The sequence below is a fragment of the Coenobita brevimanus genome, chromosome 78 (assembly GCF_032717465.1).
Source record: "Coenobita brevimanus isolate Jiangsu-jjx chromosome 78, ASM3271746v2, whole genome shotgun sequence".
NCBI classification, from domain to species: domain Eukaryota; kingdom Metazoa; phylum Arthropoda; class Malacostraca; order Decapoda; family Coenobitidae; genus Coenobita; species Coenobita brevimanus.
The window spans coordinates 17793195-17817197 of record NC_137031.1 but is presented as its reverse complement, the minus strand read 5'-3'; the positions used below and the strand labels follow the sequence as shown (position 1 = coordinate 17817197).

The following is a 24003-nucleotide window of genomic DNA, read 5'->3' as shown; positions in this document are numbered from 1 at the left end:
ACACACACACACACACACACACACACACACACACACACACACACACACACACACACTGTAATTTACTTGAACATGTGAGTGCCCGTGCAGCAGATGTTGTGTACTTTTTAAAACTGAGCATCAACATTAATCGAATACAATACCACGGAAAAACGAACAAGGTCGGTATTCTCGTTGGTTAAAAAAGTTTCCTAACACCTTTTTCTAAGCACTTAATTTTGCATATTACACTTTGTTATCCTCCGTTACATATGGCCTTCCAGTACAGGCATATTCTGCATTAATAACATGGAAGAGGATATTAACCATCCACATCAGAATACAAATCGCTAAGGAAGAATTGTCAGGAAGCTTCCTTAACCTACGAAAATATGAGCCCAAGTGTTAGATTTTTTCATAAAATGTCTAAGGCTGTTATTTAATAAAAGTTCAGGTAGAGCAAATTATTATAAATTGTTTTGTCATTATCTGCATTGACCTGGATACTATTCACAAAGGTTGAAGTCTAGCTACAGGTCTACTGTAGGTATAGACACACACACACACACACACACACACACACACACACACACACACACACACACACACACACACACACACACACACACACACACACATTCTTCTTCATGTTTACCTAATACAGACCTAATCCATCCACAGTAATGATTCAAGCAGCTACGACAGCTGCAGGATGTATGACTACGACTACGATGAGGTGGCTGCGATGGGCTACGAGGCTGCCATGGCCAACAGGTCGTCACTTGCTACAAATTCCGACAGTCCCAAAGAGTGTGAGGCGAGGGACTTTAACCGGACGCAGTACCAGTCCACCGTTGTTACTGAGGTGTGTGTGTGTATGTGTGTGTGTGTAACACATCCCTGACGATATTGCTTGTGGCGATGATGTATGTGTTTGTGTTGTACTGTTAGTAATACAACACGTTTGTGGTGGCAATGTTGGCAGCGAGGACTTACTACAGAGATCAAGTATATTTATGTGTTACAGTGGGACCTGGTGTGTGAGAGGCGGCCATTGTACTCCACCACCCAGGCTGTGGTGATGGCGGGAAAGATGGTGGGATGTCTCGTCTTCGGCTACGTCTCTGACAGGCAAGTGACTGGGACAGAGAGGCCCACTAGTGGTTCCTCTATCATCCTATATAAAATCTCACCAAAAGCAAGCGGTATCTTGTCGACTGAATCAGGAGTTTGTGATTGTTTGTGGTAGGTGGAAACGGTAGCCTACATGAGTAAGTTTGGGGAAGGAAATGGCTTTGAGATGATGAATGATTATGAGTGAAAGTAATATACAAGTCATTTTGGGGAAGGAAGAGACATTGAGATGGTGGACGTTTATGGGGAGTGGAAAGAGTGTATGAGTAAGTCTGAGGAAGGGATAGGCTTTGAACGACATATCTCTAGGAATCCACTTACTACATGATCCATGCTGTTAACTGTTCACACTTGGTAGACGGAGATGAAATGTGAACGGGTGATAATGTAACAGTCTACCTTTGAGCCTTATGGGTTTATAAGAAATACTCTGAATAACACATGAGTAGCTAGGTAGAGAAATTCCTTATCCCTTTACTTCTAGAAGTTTATCCTAAGCTGAACATAATCGTCTGGAGACAGCAACAATAATATAAAATATATACCACTTTAATAATGATGAAAACGAGGCTAGTGAAGAGTATATATAATTTGCAGAATAAATCGGTGAGGAAGAGGTGTTTCGAAATCTCCAAAAATCGCTTAGGAAAACGCTTTACCTCAGGTACGGCCGTCGCCCCATTGCCCTCATCACATCCGTTTTCTACATCCTGGGAGCCTTCCTCACCGCAGCCTCTCCAAACCTCTTCATTTACATCACCCTTAAGGGATTCGTTAACTGTATGGACACAGGGCTGTATCTATGTGCTTTTGTGTTCGGTAAGTCAAAATATCATTGCACACTAGTTCTTGTAGCCTCAGATTCATCTGAAATATAAACGGGATGGATTGCAGGCTTAAGCTGATCTGCAATCCACCATCCTCCTTTCGAGGGATAGGGAGGTAGTTAAGGTACGTTTGTACAACCAGGCCGTTCAGGGACCTCGTCATATCTGTGTCGCCACATGAAGGTGTCCCTCTCCAGTACCTCAATATATGATAAACAGCATCATCGTATAGCCACTAGCATCAGCGTATGGTAACTAGGTCATCGTACAGAAAGTAGAGTCATTGTACAGTAAGTCGCTGCATGACGGTACAGTAAGTACAGCATCATTATAGTAAGCTGAGTCACTGAATAAGATGTTGCATCATTGTATAGTAGGTCGTATCGCTGTATAGTAAGTTGCATCACCGTATGGCAAGTCGCAGCATCACTGTACAGTAAGTCACATCACTGTATATACCGTAAGCGGTATAATTGTATAGTAAGTCGAAGCATCACCATATAGTAAGTTGCAGCATCACTATATAGTGAGTCACAGCATCACTATATAGTAAGTCGCACCATCACCATACAGTAAGTCGCACCATCACTATGTAGTAAGTCGCAGCATCACTATATAGTAAGTCGCAGCATCACCATATAGTAAGTCGCAGCATCACTATATACTAAGTCGCAGCATCACTATATACTAAGTCATAGCATCACTATAAGGCAAGTCGCACCATCACCATACAGTAAGTCACACCATTGCTATATAGTAAGCTGCAGCACCGCCATATAGTAAGTCGTATCACCAAAGAGTGACTAGCATCATCATATACTAAAACACATCACTGTATACTAAGTTGCATCACCGTATAGTTTTCGGTGGGCAAAGTCGAGACACCTGCGCAGTCTTCGGTAGGTTGCAACCCAGTGCAGTCCCCTTGTCACTGTAGACACGGGTTCACCTTACCATACGACAATGTAGCCATGATACATCTCTACTTCACAACCAACACATAATGCAACAGACAAATAATCCACTCTGCCCTAAATGTAATGCGATTTTGAAACCATGTGACCAAAGTGTGAAGAATTACCTCATGCCTTTTGACAGTCAGGGTGGGTAAGCAACAGAGTGTGCTGCTGTCAAGGGTCTGCATTTAAGTCTAATATGGGACAATATTTAATTACTTCTTTCATATCCAATACTTTCTTGCATGATTTACTCATATGACGGAATATTAACGTGCCCTCTGCAGAAATAAGCTTCTAAACCAACGAGACCACGGCCCTGTTTATCTATACACCGTGTAATCTCCCACCAGTGATGGAGAGCTGTTCTACCAAGCACAGGGCCACGGCGGGGGCTCTCCTCATCTTACCTTGGGCTCTGGGATACATGGCAGTGCCTGGGATTTCCTACCTGGTCAGGGATTGGCAGCTGCTCCAGGTGGCCTACGCTTTACCCACTCTCTACAGTCTGATCTTCTTTTGGTGAGGTACAACACATGCCAGAATTCACTGTTAAAATATTTCGTTCAATTTCAACAGTGTAACTTCGTCCTGTTTCATAATGGTATGACTTTTGTGCCTGTTTATAAAAACATTCTTCATATAAACGCACAATTAACAAAGCTGCAGAAGCATTGCCAAACACTCATCACATGGACAAAACTGTGAGTAAAACTTAACTTTTCTCAGTTCTGTTCCAATGTGTATGGAATAAGTTTATATCGACAGTTGAGCCCCGTCCTCTGAGTATGACTGAATGAATGTGATAGGCTGGCAGTGGAGAGGTGAGCGCCCTTGAGGTTTGAAGAGTGTCAAAGGAAAACACAAATGAGATAAGGTCATGGGAACCACAACACCGAGAGACATCAGGCTGTCCCCACAAAAACACTGAGATAACTGAAAAAGAAACTCAAGCTGGCTGTAGGAACGATCCAAGGGAATTCTGAAGTAAAAGGCATGTCCCACCGTGTGAAGCGAGGAAAGGCTTGAAAAAGGACGAAAAGCTGAAGAAAACAAAAGGGGGAAAGAAACAAAAATGGACCAAGTATGCACATAAATAAACAAATAAAAGCACCATCTCCGGAGTAGATTCATGGTATACAAATGTCTCACCGATAAGTTTTTTTTATCGAATATACCTGTTTCTGCTGAGCAAGTGCTGGGAGCCTATCCTATACGCGGCATAAGATTTAGTGTAGAGCATTGAACAATGAAGATCTGTACCTTTCAGGCGGGCAAAAGAGTTTTACTCTAAAACTGGTCAATTTCCAAGAAACTGTGCAAGTAGAGGTAAAGTAGGGAATGTGAAGGTGGATGGAGTAGTTAGTGAGTGGGGTGTGCTGCTGAGATACAAGAGAATGGCAGTGCTTTAGTGGACATTTGTGCCGGGAGGGGGTTGGTGATGGCCAATTCCCTCTTCAGGTACAAAATGATCCACAGGTACACATGGCGAGTGATGAGAAGGGTGGATGGTGAACTAAATGAAAGGAAGGCAATGACTGATTATGTGTGTGTGGATGAAAGGATGCGAAGATGTGTATTGGATGCAAGAGGATATAGAGGTTGGGGGAGTGGACTTTCTGACCACCACATGGTAGTGGTCAGAATCAAGGTCCAAGTAAAATGAAGAAATAGAAAAAGGGAAGGACGGGAGGAAGGAGTAGATCTAAGGAGAGTGGAAAGGTTACAAGAGGATGAGAAAAAGGTAGAATATAATAGAGAAGTGGAGGAACGACTGGGTAAATATGAATTGAAGCAGATGGGGGACGTGGAAAGTAAGTGCAAATTGTTCATAGAGGAAAAATATGCAGCATGTGAGGTGGTGTGTGGGATGAAGAGAACACGAAATGGGGTACAAGGGACAGCATGGTGGAATGAAGAGGTGAGACAGGCTGTGGCACAAAAGAAGAAAGCATATAATGAATGGATGAGAAATAGTGGCGTGGAAGAAGTTGAGAGGCGGAAGAGAGAGTTATATGTAGAAAGGAAGAGAGGTGAAAAGATTAGTGAGGGAGAGTAGGAAGAGAGTGGATAAGGAATTTGGAAGGAATTTGAGTGTAAAGTGGAGGGAATGTAAGAAAATGTTCAGGAAAGAGGTAAAGAGAGTCAGACAGGGTGACAATGAAGTTAGGAGGGAAGTGAAAGATAAAAATGGAAGGTTACTAGTTGGGAAGGGAGAAAAAGTGAGCAGATGGAGAGAACACTTTAATGAATTGTTGAACATAGAGAATGAAAGTAATGCGAGCATAAGTGGCTGAGGAATGGCTGGGAGAATGAGGGAGGTGAGAAGACAGGAAGAAATCAGTAGGATAGAAGTTGTGGAAGCAATGAAGAAAGTCAAATTAGGGAGAGCCTCATGAACTGATGGAGTGTGTGGTGAAATGCTGAAGCATGGAGGAGAGATAGTAGTAGAATGGAAGTGGAAGATGTGCAGATTGGCCTGGGAGGAGGGTAAAGTCCCAGGTGATTGGAAGTCAGGTATAATTATTCCCTTGTACAAAGGAAAAGGGGAAAAGAAGTGTGTGGTAATCATAGGGGCATTAGTCTTCTCAGTGTAATAGGAAAGTATACGGTAGGATACTTATTAACAGAGTTGGGGAAATAGCAGAGGAATTAGTTGGAGAAGAACAGCGAGGCTTTAGGAAGGGAAGAGGTTGTGTAGATCAGATATTCATTCTTAGATCTTTCGTAGAAAAGTGTCTAGAGAAGGGAAAGAAGTTGTATGTGACCTTCATGGATTTGGAGAAAGCATATGACAGGGTGGATAGACAAGGACTGTGGAAAGTATTATGAATATACATATACCCCCCCCTGGGGTTAGGTTTTTTTTTCAAGAATACTTCCCCAGTATCCCTGCTTCTCGTACAAGGCGACTAAAAGTGTTGGCAGAGGGTTAGTGTCCCTCCCCGGAAAACAACTAACTAAAAAGTCGAACAAGAAGCCTCGGACAAGGACTGACCAAAAGATGACGATCCAGGACCGGACAAAGGACATGGTAATTGCAACATGGAATGTAAGAGGTGCGAATGATGAGGTGAAAGAGAGAGAGATTGTCAAGGTGCTTGAGGGTGCAAAAGTTGAATGTATGTGGAGTAACTGAACTAAATGGAGAGGGAGAGTGTGAGAGAATGGGAGTATGGATGGGGTATATGTGCAAGAGTAGGTGAGAATGAGAGGGCAAAAGGAGTGTGTATAGTTTTGAATAAAAGACGGAAGAAGAACATAAGAGAGTATGGATCAGTTGGGTTAAGGAATGTGTGGGTAAGATTGAAAGTTGGAATACAAATGTGGGTGATTGTGTGTGTGTATGTGCCAACACAAGATAGTGCAAGCAGAGTGAGAGAAGAGTTCTGGACAAATGTGGAAGTGTGCATGGAAAAGTTTAGAAGGAATGAGAGAGTGTTTTTGATCAGTAATATGAATGGTAAAGTAGGGAATGTGAAGGTGGATGGAATAGTTGGTGAGTGGGGTGTACCTGCTGAGATAAATGAGAATGGTAGTGCGTTAGTGGACATTTGTGCTGGGAGAGGGTTGTTGATAGCCAATACCCTCTTCAGGCATAAAATGATCCACAGGTATACATGGCGAGTGATGAGAAGAGTGGGTGGTGAACTAAAAGAAAGGAAGGCAATGATTGATTATGTGTGTGTGGATGAAAGGATGCGAAGATGTGTACTGGATGCAAGAGCTTATAGAGGTTGGGGGAGTGGACTTTCTGACCACTACTTGGTTGTGGGCAGAGTCAAGATCCAAATAAGATGGAGAAATAGAAGGGAAGGACGGGAAGAAAGAGTATTTGCAAGGAGAGTGGAAAGGTTACAAGAGGATGAGAAAAAGGCAAAATATAAGAGAGAAGTGGAGGAACGATTGGCCAAATATGAATTGGAGCAGATGGGGGACGTGGAAGGTGTGTGCAGGATATTCACTGAAGAAATATGTGCAGCATGTTATGTGGTGTGTGGGATGAAGAGAAGATGGAGAGGGTCCAAGGAACAGCGTGGTGGAATGAAGAGGAGAGACAGGCTGTGGCACAAAAGAAGAAAGCATACAATGAATGGATGAGAAATAGGGGCGTGGAAGAAGTAGAGAGACGGAAGAGAGAGTTATATGTAGAAAGAAAGAGAGAGGTGAAAAGATTAGTAACAGAGAGTAAGAAGAGAGTGGATGAGGAATTTGGAAGAAATTTGAATGTAAAGTGGAAAGACTGTAAGAAAATGTTCTGGAAAGAGGTGAAGAGAGTAAGACAGGGTGGAAGTGAAGTTAGCAGGGGAGTGAAAGATAAAAATGGTAGATTACTGGTGGAGAAGGGAGAAAAAGTGAGCAAATGGAGAGAACACTTTAAGGAACTGTTCAACATAGAGAATGGAAGCAATGCGAGTATAAGTGGCTGGGGAATGGCTGGGAGAAGGAGGGAGGTGAGCAGACAGGAAGAAATCAGTAGGATAGATGTTGTGAAAGCAATGAAGAAAGTTAAGTTGGGGAAAGCCCCAGGAATTGATGGAGTGTGTTGTGAAATGCTGAAGCATGGGGGAGAGATTGTAGTAGAATGGATGGGAAGATCTGCAGATTGGCCTGGGAGGAAGGTAGAGTCCTGGAGGATTGGAAGTCAGGTATAATTATTCCCTTGTACAAAGGAAAAGGGGAAAAAGAAGTGTGTGGTAATCATAGGGGCATTTGTCTTCTTAGTATAATAGGAAAAGTGTATGGTAGGATACTTATTGACAGAGTTAGAGAAAGAACAGAGGAATTAGTTGTAGAAGAACAGGGAGGCTTTAGGAAGGGAAGAGGTTGTGTAGATCAGATATTCATTCTTAGATCTTTAGTGGGAAAGTGTCTAGAGAAGGAAAGAAGTTGTATGTGGCTTTCATGGATTTGGAAAAAGCATATGACAGGGTAGATAGTAAAGGATTGTGGAAATTATTAAGAATATATGGAGTAGATGGGAAGTTGTTGAATGGTGTAAATAGTATGTATGATGGTGCGAAGGCTGCAGTGCGTGTGGATGGTGAACTGAGTGAATTTTTCTCTTTGAAGGTTGGGTTGAAACAGGAATGTGTCATGTCTCCATGGTTGTTCAATCTGTACATGGATGGGGTAATAAAAGAGGTACAAGGTAGGGTAGTGGATGTTGGAGCTGCCCTGGTGAGAGAGGGTAGTGTTTGGAAACTCCCTGTACTGTTGTTTGCAGATGATACCGTGTTGTTGAGTGAAGGCGAAGGGGAGCTGCAAGGCTTGGTGGATGAATTTGGGAGAGTGTGTAAGAAACGAAATCTAAAAGTGAATATAGCGAAGAGTAAAGTGATGGTCTTTGAGAGAGGTGAAGTCAGTGAATGTACATCGAGGTTGGATGGTGAGGAATTGGAGAATGTGAGTACGTTTAAGTACTTAGGTAGTGTGATGAGTAAGGATGGAGGTTTGGAGGGTGAAGAGCTTGAAAGGGTACAGCAGGGAAGAGAGGTTGCTGGTTCATTGAAAGCAGTGTTAAGAAACAGGGAAGTGAGCATGGAAATGAAAAAGTTACAACATGACAGTATTGTGATACCAACTCTAACGCATGGAAGTGAAGCTTGGATGTTGTTGGAAGGACACAAGTCAAGAGTGAGAGAATTGGAAATGAGTTATTTAAGAGAAGCCTGTGGAGTCACATGGAGAGACAGGCTGACAAATGAGGATATAAAGGAGCATTGTGGTATGGATGTGGATGTGATAAGAAGCGTTAGGATGTATACACTGAGGTGGTTTGGCGATGTGGAGAGTATGGAGGATGAAAGACTGGCGAAGAGAGTGTATGTGAGTGAGGTGGCGGGGGGGAGAGGGAGGGGTAGGCCGTGGATGAGATGGAGGGCTGGGGTGGAGAGGTATATGAGAGAGGGGGGTGTGAGCTGGGAGCAGGGCAGTGAAATGGCAGTGGACAGGGCGACGTGGAGGCGATTTGTTTGTGGCCACTCCAAACGGGATTGAGGCATTTGGCAAAATATATATATATATATATATATATATATATATATATATATATATATATATATATATATATATATATATATATATATATATATATATATATATATATATATATATATATATATATATATATATATATATATATATATATATATATATATAGCAGGGGAGTGAAAGATAAAAATGGTAGATTACTAGTGGAGAAGGGAGAAAAAGTGAGCAGATGGAGAGAACACTTTAATGAATTGTTGAACGTGGAGGATGGATGTAATGCAAGTATAAGTGGCTGGGGAATGGCTGGGAGAAGGAGGGAGGTGAGAAGACAGGAAGAAATCAGTAGGATAGAAGTTGTGGAAGCAATGAAGAAAGTTAAATCAGGGAAAGCCCCAGGAATTGATGGAGTTTGTGGTGAAATGCTGAAGCATGGGGGAGAGATAGTAGTAGAATGGATGTGGAAGATGTGCAGATTGGCCTGGGAGGAAGGTAGAGTCCCGGAGGATTGGAAGTCAGGTATAATTATTCCCTTGTACAAAGGAAAAAGGGAAAAAGAAGTGCGTGGTAATCATAGGGGCATTTGTCTTCTTAGTATAATAGGAAAAGTGTATGGTAGGATACTTATTGACAGAGTTAGAGAAAGAACAGAGAAATTAGTTGGAGAAGAACAGGGAGGCTTTAGGAAGGGAAGAGGTTGTGTAGATCAGATATTCATTCTCAGATCTTTAGTGGAAAAGTTTCTAGAGAAGGGAAAGAAGTTGTATGCGGCTTTCATGGATTTGGAGAAAGCATATTACAGGGTGGATAGACTAGGATTGTGGAAAGTGTTAAGAATATATGGAATAGATGGGAAGTTGTTGAATGCTGTGAAGAGTATGTACGATGGTGCGAAGGCTGCAGTGGGTGTGGATGGTGAACTAAGTGAATTTTTCTCTTTGAAAGTTGGGTTGAAACAGGGATGTGTCATGTCTCCATGGTTGTTCAATCTGTACATGGATGGGGTAATAAAAGAGGTACAAGGTAGGGTAGTGGATGTTGGAGTGGCCCTGGTGAGAGAGGATAGTGTTTGGAAACTCCCTGTACTGTTGTTTGCAGATGATACCGTGTTGTTGAGTGAAGACGAAGGGGAGCTGCAAGGCTTGGTGGATGAGTTTGAGAGAGTGTGTAAGAAACGGAATCTGAAGGTGAATGTAGGGAAGAGTAAAGTGATGGTCTTTGAGAGAGGTGAAGTCAGTGAATGTACAGCGAGGTTGGATGGTGAGGAATTGGAAAATGTGAGTACGTTTAAGTACTTGGGTAGTGTGATGAGTAAGGATGGAGGTTTGGAGGGCGAAGTGCTTGAAAGGGTACAGCAGGGAAGAAAGGTTGCTGGTTCTTTGAAAGCAGTGATAAGAAACAGGGAAGTGAGCATGGAAGTGAAAAAGTTACTACATGACAGTATTGTGATACCAACTCTAACGAACGGAAGTGAAGCTTGGACGTTGTTGGAAGGACACAAGTCAAGAGTGAGAGCCGTGGAAATGAGTTATTTAAGAGGAGCACTTGGAGTCACATGGAGAGACAGGCTGACGAATGAGGATATAAAGGAGCGTTGTGGTGTTGATGTGGATGTGATAGGAAGCGTTATGAGGAACACACTGAGGTGGTTTGGCCATGTGGAGAGGATGGAGGGTGAAAGACTGACGAAGAGAGTGTATGTAAGTGAGGTGGAGGGGGAAAGAGGGAAGGGGAGGCCGTGGATGAGATGGAGAGATGGGGTGGAGAGGTATATGAGAGAGGGGGGTGTGAATTGGGAGCAGGGGAGTGAAATGGCGGGGGACAGGGCGACTTGGAGGCGATTTGTTTGTGGCCACCCCAAACGGGATTGAGGCGTTCATAATATATATATATATATATATATCTATATATATATATATATATATATATATATATATATATATATATATATATATATATATATATAACTTGTCCGACTCTGGGCAAAGGCTTCAGGGCATATACCTCAGGGGCAGTAGCCTATCCCAAGGCCCAATAATCCTCCTACACCTCCACATGTCACCACTTCAGCACTAACACCCACCATTCATACTGAATACATGCTAGGGCTGTCTCATACAGGACTGGTGTATTGGTATTAGCAGGGGTACTTTTATGACATGTCGGCGGGTCATCTGGTAGATCAGGAAAGTTTGCTTTTTATGAAATTCAAATCCTTAACCCACCACGTCCTGTTGACGTGTATATATGTCCACACATTTTTTTCACTGTCAGTCCCGTTGACGTATATAAATGTCCATCAATTGCAAGGTCCGTAATTTGCACAATTGTCAATTTTTGCATTTGATTTTTGGTACGTGTACATGAGACACCTTCCTCTACAAGATGCCAGGCAGGGTCAATGCCTTACCCCACATGACCTCCCCACCCCCTCGCACGCCATTGTCTCGGCAATTCACCTGTTACCAGTGACCTGGCCAGTAAAGACATGTCATGCCACGGTACAAAATTCAGGGTCAGAGTGATTCCCCAATCAATGATAATTTGGAGGACAATGTTAACATAGCATTAGAGGAGAAACAGTCTGAAATTATGATCAGGTAATGTCGCCAAAAAAGGTCAGGTATGTTGATGTGTTTGGTGAGTGAAACAATGCTTATATTGCCTATATTACTGTGTGAAAACCAATATCCTCTCGTACTACATATAAATTTGCACTAAATAAATAAATAAATACCATTTATGAGTTGTATGGAATAGTTACCCTCCCATAGAACTCGTTTTCTTTTGAGCCAGCCTGATAGAAAACCCAGTAAGTTATGGGGTACTTCTACCCGTATTGAGTATTTTAAACCTCAGGTGAACGATTTCTTTATGAATTTTCGATGTTTCTCACCAAAAGCAGAGGTTTGAGCCAAATTTTTTTTTTTCCAAAATTGGTTGGGACTGGGGGGAGTCAGTGGTGGAAAATTGGTCGGGATGGGGCGGGTTAAATTGTTCCCTGCCCTAGCCGGGATTCGAACCTGGGTCCATCAGGACTGCAGGCCGCCTCTCTACTGATTCAGCCATTGCCTTCCTGAGTCGATGGGAAGTTGCTGAATGCTCTGAAGCGTATGTATGATGGTGCCAAAGCTGTAGTGCGTGTGGATAGTGAACTGAGTGAGTTTCTCTATTTGAAGGTTCGACAGGGATGTGTCATCTCCCTATAGTTGTTCAATCTGTATATGGATGGGGTTATAAAAGAGATACAAGGTAGGGTGGTGGATGTTGGAGTGGCCCTAATGAGAGAGGACAGTGTTTGGAAACTCCCTGCACTGTTGTTTGCAGATGATACTGTGTTGTTAAATGAAGACAAAGGGGAACTGCAAGGAAGGCTTGGTGGATGAGTTTAGGAGAGTGTGCAAGAAACGGAATTTGAAGGCGAATGTAGGGAAGAGTAAAGTTATGGTCTTCGAGAGAGGTGAAGTCAGTGAATGTACAGTGAGGTTGGATGATAAGGAAATGGAAAATGTGAGTACGTTTAAGAACTTGGGTAGTGTGATGAGCAAGGATGGAAGTTTGGAAGGTGAAGTGCTTGAAAGGGTGCAACAAGGAAAAAAGGTTGCTGGTTCCTTGAAGGCAATGAAAAGAAACAGGGAAGTGAGCATGGAAGTGAAAAAAATTATTACATGACAGTATTGTGATACCAACTCTGACGTATGGAAGTGAAGCTTGGATGTTGTTGGAGGGACACAAGACAAGAGTGAGAGCAGTGGAAATGAGTTATTTGAGAGGAGCCTGTGGTGTCACATGGAGAGACAACCTGACAAATGAGGATGTGAAGGAGCACTGTAGTGTAGATGTAGATGTGATAAGAAGCATTAGGAGAAACATGTTGGGGTGGTTTGGCCATGTGGAGAGGATAGAGAGTGAGAGACTGATGAGGAGAGTGTATGTGAGTGAGGTGGATGGGGAAAGAGGGAGGGGAAGGCCAAGGATGAGATGGAGGGATGGAGTGGAGGTATATGAGAGAGGGGGGTGTGAATTGGGAGCAGGGCAGTGAAATGGTAGGGGACAGGGCGACGTCGAGGTGATTTGTTTGTGTCCACCCTGTATAAGGTATTAAGGCGTCTGGCAAGAGACAGATAGATAATGTTGAATGAATGAAGGACAATAACAACTTCCCCCGATCAGAGGTTAATTAGGAGGAGGCCATAGCACTGGCCGAACAGGGTAGTACTCCCGAGGGGAATGGGAATGCTGGCGACAGGGAGAGCTGGAGCTCCTGTTTCACCAGCTATCTAACTATCCCCCTTTGCTGACCTTTTCAGTGTGACAGTAACATGGAGAGTAGACCAGCATACTCTCCCAAACATTTCCTCTAACTATCTATGCACTACACCACATGCACTTTACATTTCACACAACGTATCCCACTACGTTACAAGGGTTGGCGCCAGCAAGGGCATGCGGCCAAAAAACTTTACCCCCACTGCCTAGTGGCGGACTTCTGGGGGGAGGCGTGGCGGGGGTTCGGCCGGCATAGATCGTGGGTCCAGGGCGAGATGGGGCTCTGGCCTGTGCTAGAGGGTACAGGGCATTACGGTTCCCAGCCTGTCGCTTCTGCCCAACAGAGAGGGGCCCGAACCGGGGAGTAGCGCCCCAGGAGGCTGCCCTATCAGTGGGTGTATAATGGTGGGATAGTTGCAGTGCCAAGGCACACTTGGAGAGTGTCCCTGCAGCTGTCCTGGCAGGGTGCCCCGAGGCCACTACCACAGCCACTGGTAAGCTGGTGGGCTAGGGGTCCCAGATCAATTGCCTGGACCTGGGACTGTGCAGTGAGTGGGACCTGTGCTATGTCTGTCCCCCTTTATTAATACTGAAGATGACAAAACAAAATAAGTTTTAGAGCTAGCCTGAGGACAGTAAATCACCCATGGGGATGAGGGTGGGTTCATGGAATGTGGGAAGTTTGAGGGGAAGAGTGGGGGAAGTCGTTGAGGCATTCACTAGGAGGTGGGTGGATGTGGCGTGTTTGCAGGAAGTCCGGTACAGGGGTGGATCAGCCAGAAAGATTGTTGGGAAGGACTGTTGCTATAAGTTGTTTTGGCATGGGGGGGACAGACAGATATGGAGGTGTTGGTGTGATGGTTGCAGAGAAATGGGTGGAATATGTTATGAATGTTTTGAGAGTATGCGATAGGATATTGGTAGTGAAAATTCTGTTGGGTAGAAAGGTAGCTGCGATTATATCGGCATATGCACCACAGGCAGGATTGAATGAAGCAGAGAAAGATAGATTTTGGGATAATTTAATACGTGTAGTGGGTGGTATGCGGGATGATGAGATAGTGATTTTGGGAGGGAACTTAAATGGTCATGTAGGTGAAGCAGCACGAGGTTATGAAGGAGTGCATGGGGAATGTGCATATGGTCTAAGGAATGCAGAAGGGGAATGGATACTCGAGTTTGGGGGGGCAACGGACATGATTGTGTGCAACACATATTTTAGGAAAAGAGACAGTAGGTTAGTTACGTATGAGTCTGGGGGAAATAGCAGTCAGATAGATTATTTTCTGGTTAGGAGGGCTGATAGGAGGTTAGTGAGGGATGTTAAAGTTATAGGAAGTGAGGAGTGTGTGCAGCAGCACAAACTATTGATTTGTGATATGGTGCTTAAAGAACAAGTGATGAAAAAGAGGACTTACGTACCTAGAAGGAAAATATGGAAGCTGAAAAACCAAGTAGTAAGGGATGCCTTCTATAGTGAGTTGAGGAGAGTGGTGGCTGAACAGGGAGCTGTAGACATAGGCGTTAATGAACAGTACAGAGCCCTCAAGAACAATTTCTTGAGAGTTACTGATGTAACATGTGGTTGGACAAGAGGACCACCAAGACATAAAGTAACATTGTGGAGGGATGAGGGTGTAGAAGCTGCAGTTAAGGAGAAAAGAAGGCTTTCCCGAGAATGGAAGAAGGGTGGTAGCAAAGAGGAATATTTGGCTGCCAAGCGTGGGGCTAGAAGAGAGGTATACAGGGCAAAGTCTGAGTCACAGAGACTATTACTTGATAAACTAAATCATGAGGAAAGGAAAAATATGATATTTAGGGTGGCAGGTCAAGTGAAGAGGGATAATCGGGATATTATAGGTGAGCAGTGTGTGAAGAATGATGAAGGAAGGATAGTGGCGAACAGTGAGGATATTAAAGATGCATGGAGAGAGCATTATAACCGGTTGTTGAATGAGGAGTTTGACTGGGACAGGGAAGGTTTGGAACCAGCAGATCCAGTGTCTGGCCCTTGGCCTTTGATTGATACTGCTACTGTGAGTGAGGCAATAGGCAGGATGAGGGTGGGGAAGGCAGCAGGTGTGTCTGGGTTGACTGCCGAAATGCCGAAGGCCTCAGGCGATAGGGGGGCAAGTTTAGTCACTGACCTGATAAATATGATTATTTATGAGTGTGTTGTCCCAGATGATTGGCTGAAGAGTGTAATTGTAAATGTGTATAAAGGGAAGGGTGATGCCCTGGAAAGAGGAAATTATAGAGGTATAAAGCTTTTAGATCAGATAATGAAGGTAATGGAGAGAGTTTCAGAAAGTATGATTAGAGAAAGAGTGAATATTGATGAGATGCAGTTTGGGTTTATGCCAGGTAGGGGGACCACTGATGCTATATTCATTGTTCGACAGCATCAGGAAATATATATTGGTAGGAGAAGGGATCTTTATTTTGTTTTTGTTGATTTGGAAAAGGCCTTTGACAGAGTCCCTAGAGAGGTGGTGAAGTGGGCAATGAGAAAGCTTGGCTTGGAGGAATGGCTGGTTAGGGTGGTTATGGCTATGTATGTGGGTGCTCACACCCAGCTAAGAGTGAATGGAGATTTGAGTGATGAGTTTTCCGTGAATGTTGGTGTGCATCAGGGGTCAGTCTTGAGTCCCATGTTGTTTATCATAGTACTTGAAGCCCTTTCACGTGACTTTAGAAACGGACTCCCGTGGGAGTTGTTGTATGCTAATGATTTGGTGTTGATTGCAGAGAACGAAAGGGAGGTGGAGGAAAGGTTTAGGAAGTGGAGAGATGGTATGGGGCACAAGGGTTTAAGGGTGAATGCAGATAAAACAAAAGTGATGATATCTAGGGTTGGTGGCAGTACTGTCATAGACGAGGGAGAGTGGCCATGTACAGTTTGCCACAAGGGCGTGGGAAGTAATTCCATCTTGTGCAGTGTGTGTGATAAATGGGTGCATAAAAGATGTAGTGGTATCAGGGGTAGACTGCGAGATAATGCTGATTTTATGTATATGGCATGTCGGGATGAGCAGGTGGAGATTGTCAGACGTGAAAGGATTGAACTTGCTGGTGAATCTCTTGAGTGTGTGGAAGAGTTTTGTTATTTGGGAGACATGTTGTGTGCTGGAGGTGGGGCTGGAGCTAGCTCTGTGGCTAGGGTGAGAAGTGGTTGGAAGAAGTTCAGGGAGCTCTTGCCTCTCCTGACATTGAGAGGACTCTCCCTACGTGCTAAGGGGTCTTTGTATGCAGGATATGTTAGGAGTGTAATGCTGTATGGTAGCGAGACCTGGGCAGTGAAGGAGGAAGATATTCGCTGGCTCAGATGTACAGAAATGACAATGATTAGGTGGATGTGCAGTGCGTCCCTGCGTCCAAGGCCTGGAGGGGCTGGGTTTACGATGGAAGAGTTGAGAGGTAGGATGGGACTGAAGTGTATTGGTGTTGTGATGAGGAGAGGTAGATTGAGGTAGTTTGGACATGTGGAGAGGATGGGGGATGATAAATAGGTGAGGAGGGTGAGAAGTGTTAATATTGGGGGTGGGGTTATGAGGGGTAGACCAAGGAAGACATGGGATGAGGTCATTAAGTGTGACCTCAGGGTTAAGGGACTGAACAGGGAGGCTGCAATGGATCGTGCAGCATGGACAGCCGCCATTAGGTGACCAAGGCCGACACATCCAAGCATGTTGGAGCCTTTAAAAACGAAAACGAAAACGAAAACGAACTGGGTTTGGTGACAAATTAAGGATGTAAGGAACCTCTTTGATTATCTGTCAAATCGATCCTCCAATCTGATCACACCTGGTCATCATCTGAGACGAAAAGGGTTAGGGATTTGCGTCAGGTTAAGAAAAAATGCTCTTTAGTCAATAACTGAATAGACCACGTACACCAGGTGGCTGCCGGAGTCTCCCCACTGGCTGATCACACTGGGCAGGTTTCAGGAGGCCCTCCAAGTGCTGACGTGGGCGGCCAGAGTCAACAGGAAGACCCTCCCACACGATAGTGTCGTCCTTGCGGCAATGGCAAACATACACAAGCAGGTCAGGTGGGGGTCTTGGACACATTTAGGCTTACTAATTATTTCTCGCTGTGCCACTAAAATCTTTCTCCATTAATAATAATCCTGAGAGTAACGGGAAAACACTCCTGCCAGGTACCACCATCACTGCAGCCATGATAAACATACACAAGCATATAAACTAAGGAATACCATGGACAGATTGATGTCTTCAGCGTGGCAGAGTCTGCAGTGGTAAACATGTCATTTCTACGGCCTCGTCATACCTAGCAGTCGCATCGTCATCATCATCATCATCATCATCATCATCATCAGCAGCAGCAGCAGCAGCAGCAACAACATTCCAGTGCAGAATAAAAGCCCCACCCATCTTTATCCACTCTGACCCAGTGACTGTTAACCTATTCAACTCAGTCATATGAAATCTGAATATCTAACCTGAGTGCAAAACACAAACCATAATCTCTCCACCACCAGCTTCCACCAAATCATTACACGACAATAAATTCTTAAACATCAGCTTTCTCCAGACAAATACACAGAACATAAACACAACTTCAACATTAGCTTCTACCCTGTACTGGTACACAAATCAAAATATAACAGTAACTTCTTCCCCACCAGCTTCCCCATACCAGTACACAAATCCTCGTCAACAGCTTTTTTTCATCAGAAAATGGGATGAGGGACACAAAAAAGGAAACCATGGAAATTTCCTCTCCATCTCCTTACTCCACATTAGTGCAAAAATCAACATCATTATCATCATCACGATCATCATCATGAACTCCCCCAAATCAGCACAGAAAGCATCATCATCATCTCCCGCATCAGTGCACAAAACATCATCATCCCCATCGTCCTTACCCCTTTCCCATATTAATGTTACCACAACCGTATCTTCTCCACCACCACCACCACACAAACACTCCATCTCCTCAGGGCTCTGATGATGGTGGACTGGGCGATGATGTGGACAGGGCGTGGTGGCGTCGTGTGCTGGAGATGATGAAACATTTCGTCATCCTCCTGCTCATCCCTCAGCTCAGGTTTCGTGCGGCCGTCGTCTTCTTCTGTTGGTTCGCCTCCTCTATGATTTGCTACGGCATCGCTCTCAACGCTGACAATCTTGGGTATGTTGAATATATTTTTGTTCACTTCGATAGTTTCTCCTTCTCCTTTGTTATTTATTCTGCTTTTCTCTCTTCGTCCTTTCTTTTTCTATTTTCTTTCTTTCTTTTTTGTCTGTTACATATCTATAAAATATTGTTAAGATGCTGCATTGCTAGTTAAGTAGTGCTGGAGATATCCGATGATTCTTGCATTTTTCCTTGACGAATCAGTTGCCAGATAGCCTGCTGCTGTGAATGGAGATACTTTATAAAGTTATGTATTCATTCTTATTCCCTGTTTATTTGCTCCATAATGTTTTATTTAGGTGATTGTTAAATTATGTATTTTAATTTCAATTTGTATGCTAAAGAATTTAGTGCAACGTAATGTAAGGATACTCTGGAATATTTTGGATGTCACTGATTAGGTAACTGTTGTTGCTAGGAGTAGGTACCAGCACGTCCTAGAATGTTGGAGAAGCAAGGAAGGCTATAAATGGATGGGGGAGGGAAAAGGGTTTCAGAGTAGTTTGACTTGTGCCCTTATGAAGTTAGTGTAGCTTTTGAGTTTTAAAGCAGACACTGTAATTATTTGGTAAAATAGAAACATCGGACGTGAGAGGCTTGTGTTATTACGCCAGAGTTGATCTTGTGTAAGGATCTGCTGCTGTACACAGAAAGGCTGACCCTAAGATAAACGATTCATTGGGTGACGTCCTTCCTATGCTGGGATCCTGTGGCGGTGTGGGACGTGACATAATATTTTCCGTAACTGTGGTCTACTATCGGCATCGCTTTCAACGTTCACAATCTCGGGCAAGCTGAACACTAGGTTGTATTCCAATTCACTCAGTTGTGCCTCTTGCTAAGCAATTCATTGTGGTATTACCCATTTATTAATATTTTTCTGCGTATACTTCAACGTTATTTTCGTTTTTCTTTCACTTTGGATCTTTCGTAGCACCCCCTCCAAAGTGATTTATTTTGCCACTTTCATATCTAATATTTGATATTCTCCGTCTCTGGTCTATTTTGGCGTAGCTCTCAAAGATAGATAGACAGATATGTAGAGAGATAGATAAAGAGAGAGAAAGAGAGAGAGAGAGAGAGAGAGAGAGACACACACACACACACACACATACACATCTACACATTCCCCCAGCACGGATCCCTACCTGTACATCTTTCTCGGAGGAGTAACAGAAGTGATCTCCTACCTTCTTTTGTGGCCCGCCCTAGTCTTCCTGGGTCGCAGGAGGGCCCAGGTCATCCTCTACCTGCTGGGGGCCGTCTGTATCTTCGGCGTCATGGTCCTCGTCCTGGAGAGGCCTCAAGGTGGGTGCCAGAGGGCGAAGGAGAAGGGATTCTGTGATAAAAATTCTGTTAGGCAAAGAGTCCGCTTGGAAGTGATTCTTTGAGGGGAGAATGCTGTCTGGGAGCGATTTTATAATACAGATTCTGTCAGGGAGCAATTCTATAATAGTGATTCTGTTTGGGGGCGATTCAGTAATAGGAATTCTGTTAAGGGCAACTCTGTGATAGGGAAGGTTTCTGTTAGGGACGGATTCCGCAATTGGGTTTCTGTTAGGGACGGATTCTGCAATTGGGTTTCTGTTAGAGAGGGACTGTTTAATAGGAATTATGTTAGAAAGAGAAATCTGTCCCAAGTTTAGGTAAAAGGACAATAACTGATCTCTCTCTCTCTCTCTCCCTCTCTCTCCAGCTGTTACACAGTGGGGAAGGAAACAGCAACAGCCGCCTATCGGTTAACAACTCACAAGTTCATATGACTCACTGGGGACAGTATTAACATTCAGATTCCTATAACTCAATAAAGACGCCTGACATTAACTGTAATACAGTACTAGAGTTGTCCTGTTCATCAAGTGCTAATCATTGTCCTAAGCTTTTCTTTTCTTCTTCCTCTTCTTCATTTTCTTTTCTTTCTTTCATTTTTTTATTTTTCTTCTTGCACTTCTCCTTCTCCTTCTTCTTCCACAGGGTCTCAGTGGGTGGTGGTGTTATTCTCACAGGCGGGCAAGGTGGCAGTCAGAGCCGCCTTCCAGCTAGCATGGGCCTACATCCCAGAGCTCTTCCCCACCCGCTACCGATCACTGGCCATCGGGCAGGCAACCTTCTTCTCGAAATTTGGTTCCCTCTGTTCGCCCTACATCAATGACTTACTGGTGAGAATGTTGGCAAGATTTTTTCCCCACACTTGTGAGAATGTTGTCGAAAAATATCTCCACACTTGTGAGAATGTTGCCAAATTTTTCTCCATACTGGTGAGAATACTGTAAAAATTTTCTTTATACTGGTGAGAATGTTGCCCACATAATCTCGATAACGGTTCTGAGGGCTGAAACCTGTCTCGTGGATGTAGCCTACCGTATGTATGTATAACTGTGACAATGCGTTTAATCTAACCTGGCCAAAATGTCCTTAATGCCTTTCAGTTCAGTTGATGGTCAAGTGAAGGCAGACTGAAGGGTAAACAAAGAGAGGGGCGCCTTCATGTAGTGACATTAATACAACCAGGCAGTACCCTTGTCTGATTATATAAACGTTCCTCAGTTCTCTCCGAGTCCCCGAGGGATGGCAGAATGCAGAGGAAGGGCAACTTCAGCCAGCAGTCTATCAAATTCTGAATGAACCTACAGCCATAACTATAACAGAGGCCAACTGAATTCATACAACAATGACATCATGCAAGTTGTGGGAGTGGTCCAATTCCGTCAGGTGAAAACAAACCTACTATACATGCCTTTCTTCGGGCAGGGTGAGAGGGCAGTATGGGCGCCGTCAGCACTGTTCAGCGGTGTGTCCCTCTCCCTAGCCGCCCTCACTCTCACATTTCCTGTAGACGAGCAAAACTGATTTCCAGGTATGTATACTGTACACTCAGGGGCAAAACTTCACCTATTTTTTTCTTCACTTTTTTTTATTTGAGGATTTGTTGAATGTAGAGAGTGAGAGCAGTGCGAGTATAAGTGGTTGGGAAATGGCTGGGAGAAGAAGAGATGAGAGGAGGGAGGAAGGGATCAGTAGGGCAGAAGTAGTGGAAGCAATGAAAATCAAGATGGGAAAAGCCCCAGGAATTGATGAAGTGTGTGATAAAATGCTGAAGTATGGGGGTGAGATTGTTGTGGAGTGGATATGGAAGTTGTGTAGATTGGTTTGGGAAGAGGAAAGGGTTCCAGAGGACTGGAAATCAGGTGTAATTGTTCCTTTATACAAAGGAAAATGGGAGAGAGAAATATGTGATAACCATAGGGGTATTTGCCTTCTTAGTGTGACTGAAAAAATATATGGTAGAGTACTCATTGATATGGGTAGGCATAATATCAGAGGAGCTAGTTGGAGAAGAACAAGGGGGATTTGGGAAGGGAAAAGGGTGTGTAGATCAGATATTTGTTCTAAGATGTTTAGTGGAGAAGTATCTAGAGAAGGGAAAGAAAGTGTATGCTGCCTTCATGGACTTGGAGAAAGCTTATGACAGAATAGATAGGCAAGGTATGTGGAAGGTATTAAGAATATATAGAGTGGAGAGGAAATTGTTGAGTGCTGTGAAGAGCATGTATGAAGGAGCTAGGGCTACAGTGTGAGTGGAAGGTGAGCTGAGTGAGTTCTTTGATCTAAATGTGGGCCTGAAACAGGGATGTGCGATGTCTCCATGGCAGTTTAATATATACATGGATGGGGTTGTAAAGGAGGTGCAAGGTAGAGGATATAGGGGTGGCTCTGGTGAATGAGGGTGAGATGTGGAAGATTCCGGTGTTGCTGTTTGCTGATGATACAATATTGTTGAATGAAGATGAATGTGAGTTGCAAGGTTTGGTGAATGAATTTGGGATAGTGTTTTGGAAGTGGAATCTGAAAGTTAATGTTACCAAGAGCAAAGTTATAGTGTTTGAGAGGATTGGAGTCACGGAGTGCACAGTGAGGTTGGATGGTGAGGATATGGAGAATGTGAGTGCATTCAAGTACTTGGGTAGTGTGATGAGTAAGGACGGAACTCTGGGGGATGAAGTGCTTGAAAAGGTACAGCAGTGAAGGAAGGTTGTTGGTTCACTGAAAGCAGTGATGAGAAATAGGGAGGTGAGTATGGAAGTTAAGGAGTCACTGCATGTTAGTATTGCGATCCCTACCCTGACATATGGAAACGAGGCATGGACTTTGATAGAGGGGAACAAGTCAAGAGTGAGAGCAGTAGAAATGAGTTACTTGAGAGGAGCATGTGGAGTGATATGGAGAGAGGCTGACGAATGAAAAAGTGAAGGAACATTGTGGGCTGGATGTGGATGTGGTTGAGAAAATTAGGAGAAATACACTTTGGTGGTTTGGACATGTGGGGAGAATGGAGGGTGAAAGACTGACTAAGAGGGTGTATGTAAGTGAAGTGGAGGGAGGGAGAGGAGAAGACCGAGGATGAGGTGGAGGGATGGAGTGGAGAGGTATATGAGGGAGGGGAGAGTGAGTTAGGGGGAGGGTAGTCAAATGGTGGGTGACAAAGTGACTTGGAGGCGTTTTGTCTGCGGCCACCCTTTGCGGGATTAGGGCGTCGGACTATAGATAGATAGACTTTTGTTTTTTTAAAGTGTTCGACTCTGGGCAAAGGCTTCAGGGCATATTTCTCGGGGGCAGTTACCTATCCCAAGGCCCAGTAGTCCTCCTACACCTCCACATGTCACCATTTCGGCACTAACACCCACCATCCATGCTGAATTCATGCTAGGGCTGTCTCACACAGGACTGGTGTACTGATATTACAAAACACTTCACAACCACACTTCCTTGAGACTAACTGTTTATATGTTTATAGCTTCACTCATACAGATACCAGACACTACACAGATAAGATTAAAGCGAAATATAACACCCACACTATACAGGGTGGTCCATACATAACGCTCCTCTTCCACTTCACCGGGCTATTTCTCGTGTGTTTCGGCTGCTGCTCAGTCAGCGTTACCAATGTCTACCCTGCATTATTTATTTAATTTTCCTGCTCCCATTGCCACACCCACACCAGCAGACTCAGCCATCTCCAAAATACATAAGATACCACCAGGAGAGTATAGCGCAATTCACGGACCACCCAATATAATATCGAATAATGAATATCTTCTGCATGGATGGCTGTTAACGCAAAAATTAGTTAAAATCCTTTCTCAAAACTTCTCCAGGATTTCTTAGGGCCTGTGTAGGAAAATGGGAGACGAGGGAAAGAAGTAATAGGAGGAAAGGAGAACAACGGAGAACCACCCGAAGCGGAACTAACCCTCGCTGTAATCCAGTGACAACGTGATGCGAAATGCGAGTGATGTAATGAAAGAACTAGAACAAGGACAGGCGTCACAATACGAAGGGACGAAGCTGGAATAGTGAGTTTGATACGAGAAGGAAGTGATATATAAAACTAAGACAGGCTTTATAAGAGAAAAGGATTAAGTCGGAGATAAGGCCAATGTGAAACGATAAGGGGATGATATGATTACAGAAACATACAGGCTTTTTCTTTTTTTTCTTTTTTCTTTTAATACGGAAGATGGACAGAGGAAGGAAAAACATATAAAATAATCCATACACCTTTTTATCATCTGCTCTGCACTGGCAAATTATGTCGGTACTTAATTATATACAGTACATCCGAGTTAAGATAAAATATCAAAGTGCAATAGGCATATTGAATCACTAGGAAAATGGTGCTA

General features: G+C 43.8%; 1 protein-coding gene across 1 annotated transcript; it reads left to right on the top strand.

Moving 5' to 3' along the window:
* Positions 1-682: 682 nt before the first annotated feature.
* Positions 683-21169, top strand: LOC145408714 (organic cation transporter protein-like). Its single transcript, XM_080279379.1, has 9 exons — positions 683-844; positions 1007-1110; positions 1778-1932; positions 3250-3418; positions 17055-17202; positions 18123-18313; positions 19455-19627; positions 20294-20478; positions 21071-21169. The coding sequence occupies exons 1-9, from the start codon at positions 692-694 to the stop codon at positions 21167-21169; spliced, it is 1377 nt and encodes a 458-aa protein (XP_080135505.1). The 5' UTR covers positions 683-691.
* Positions 21170-24003: the final 2834 nt, after the last annotated feature.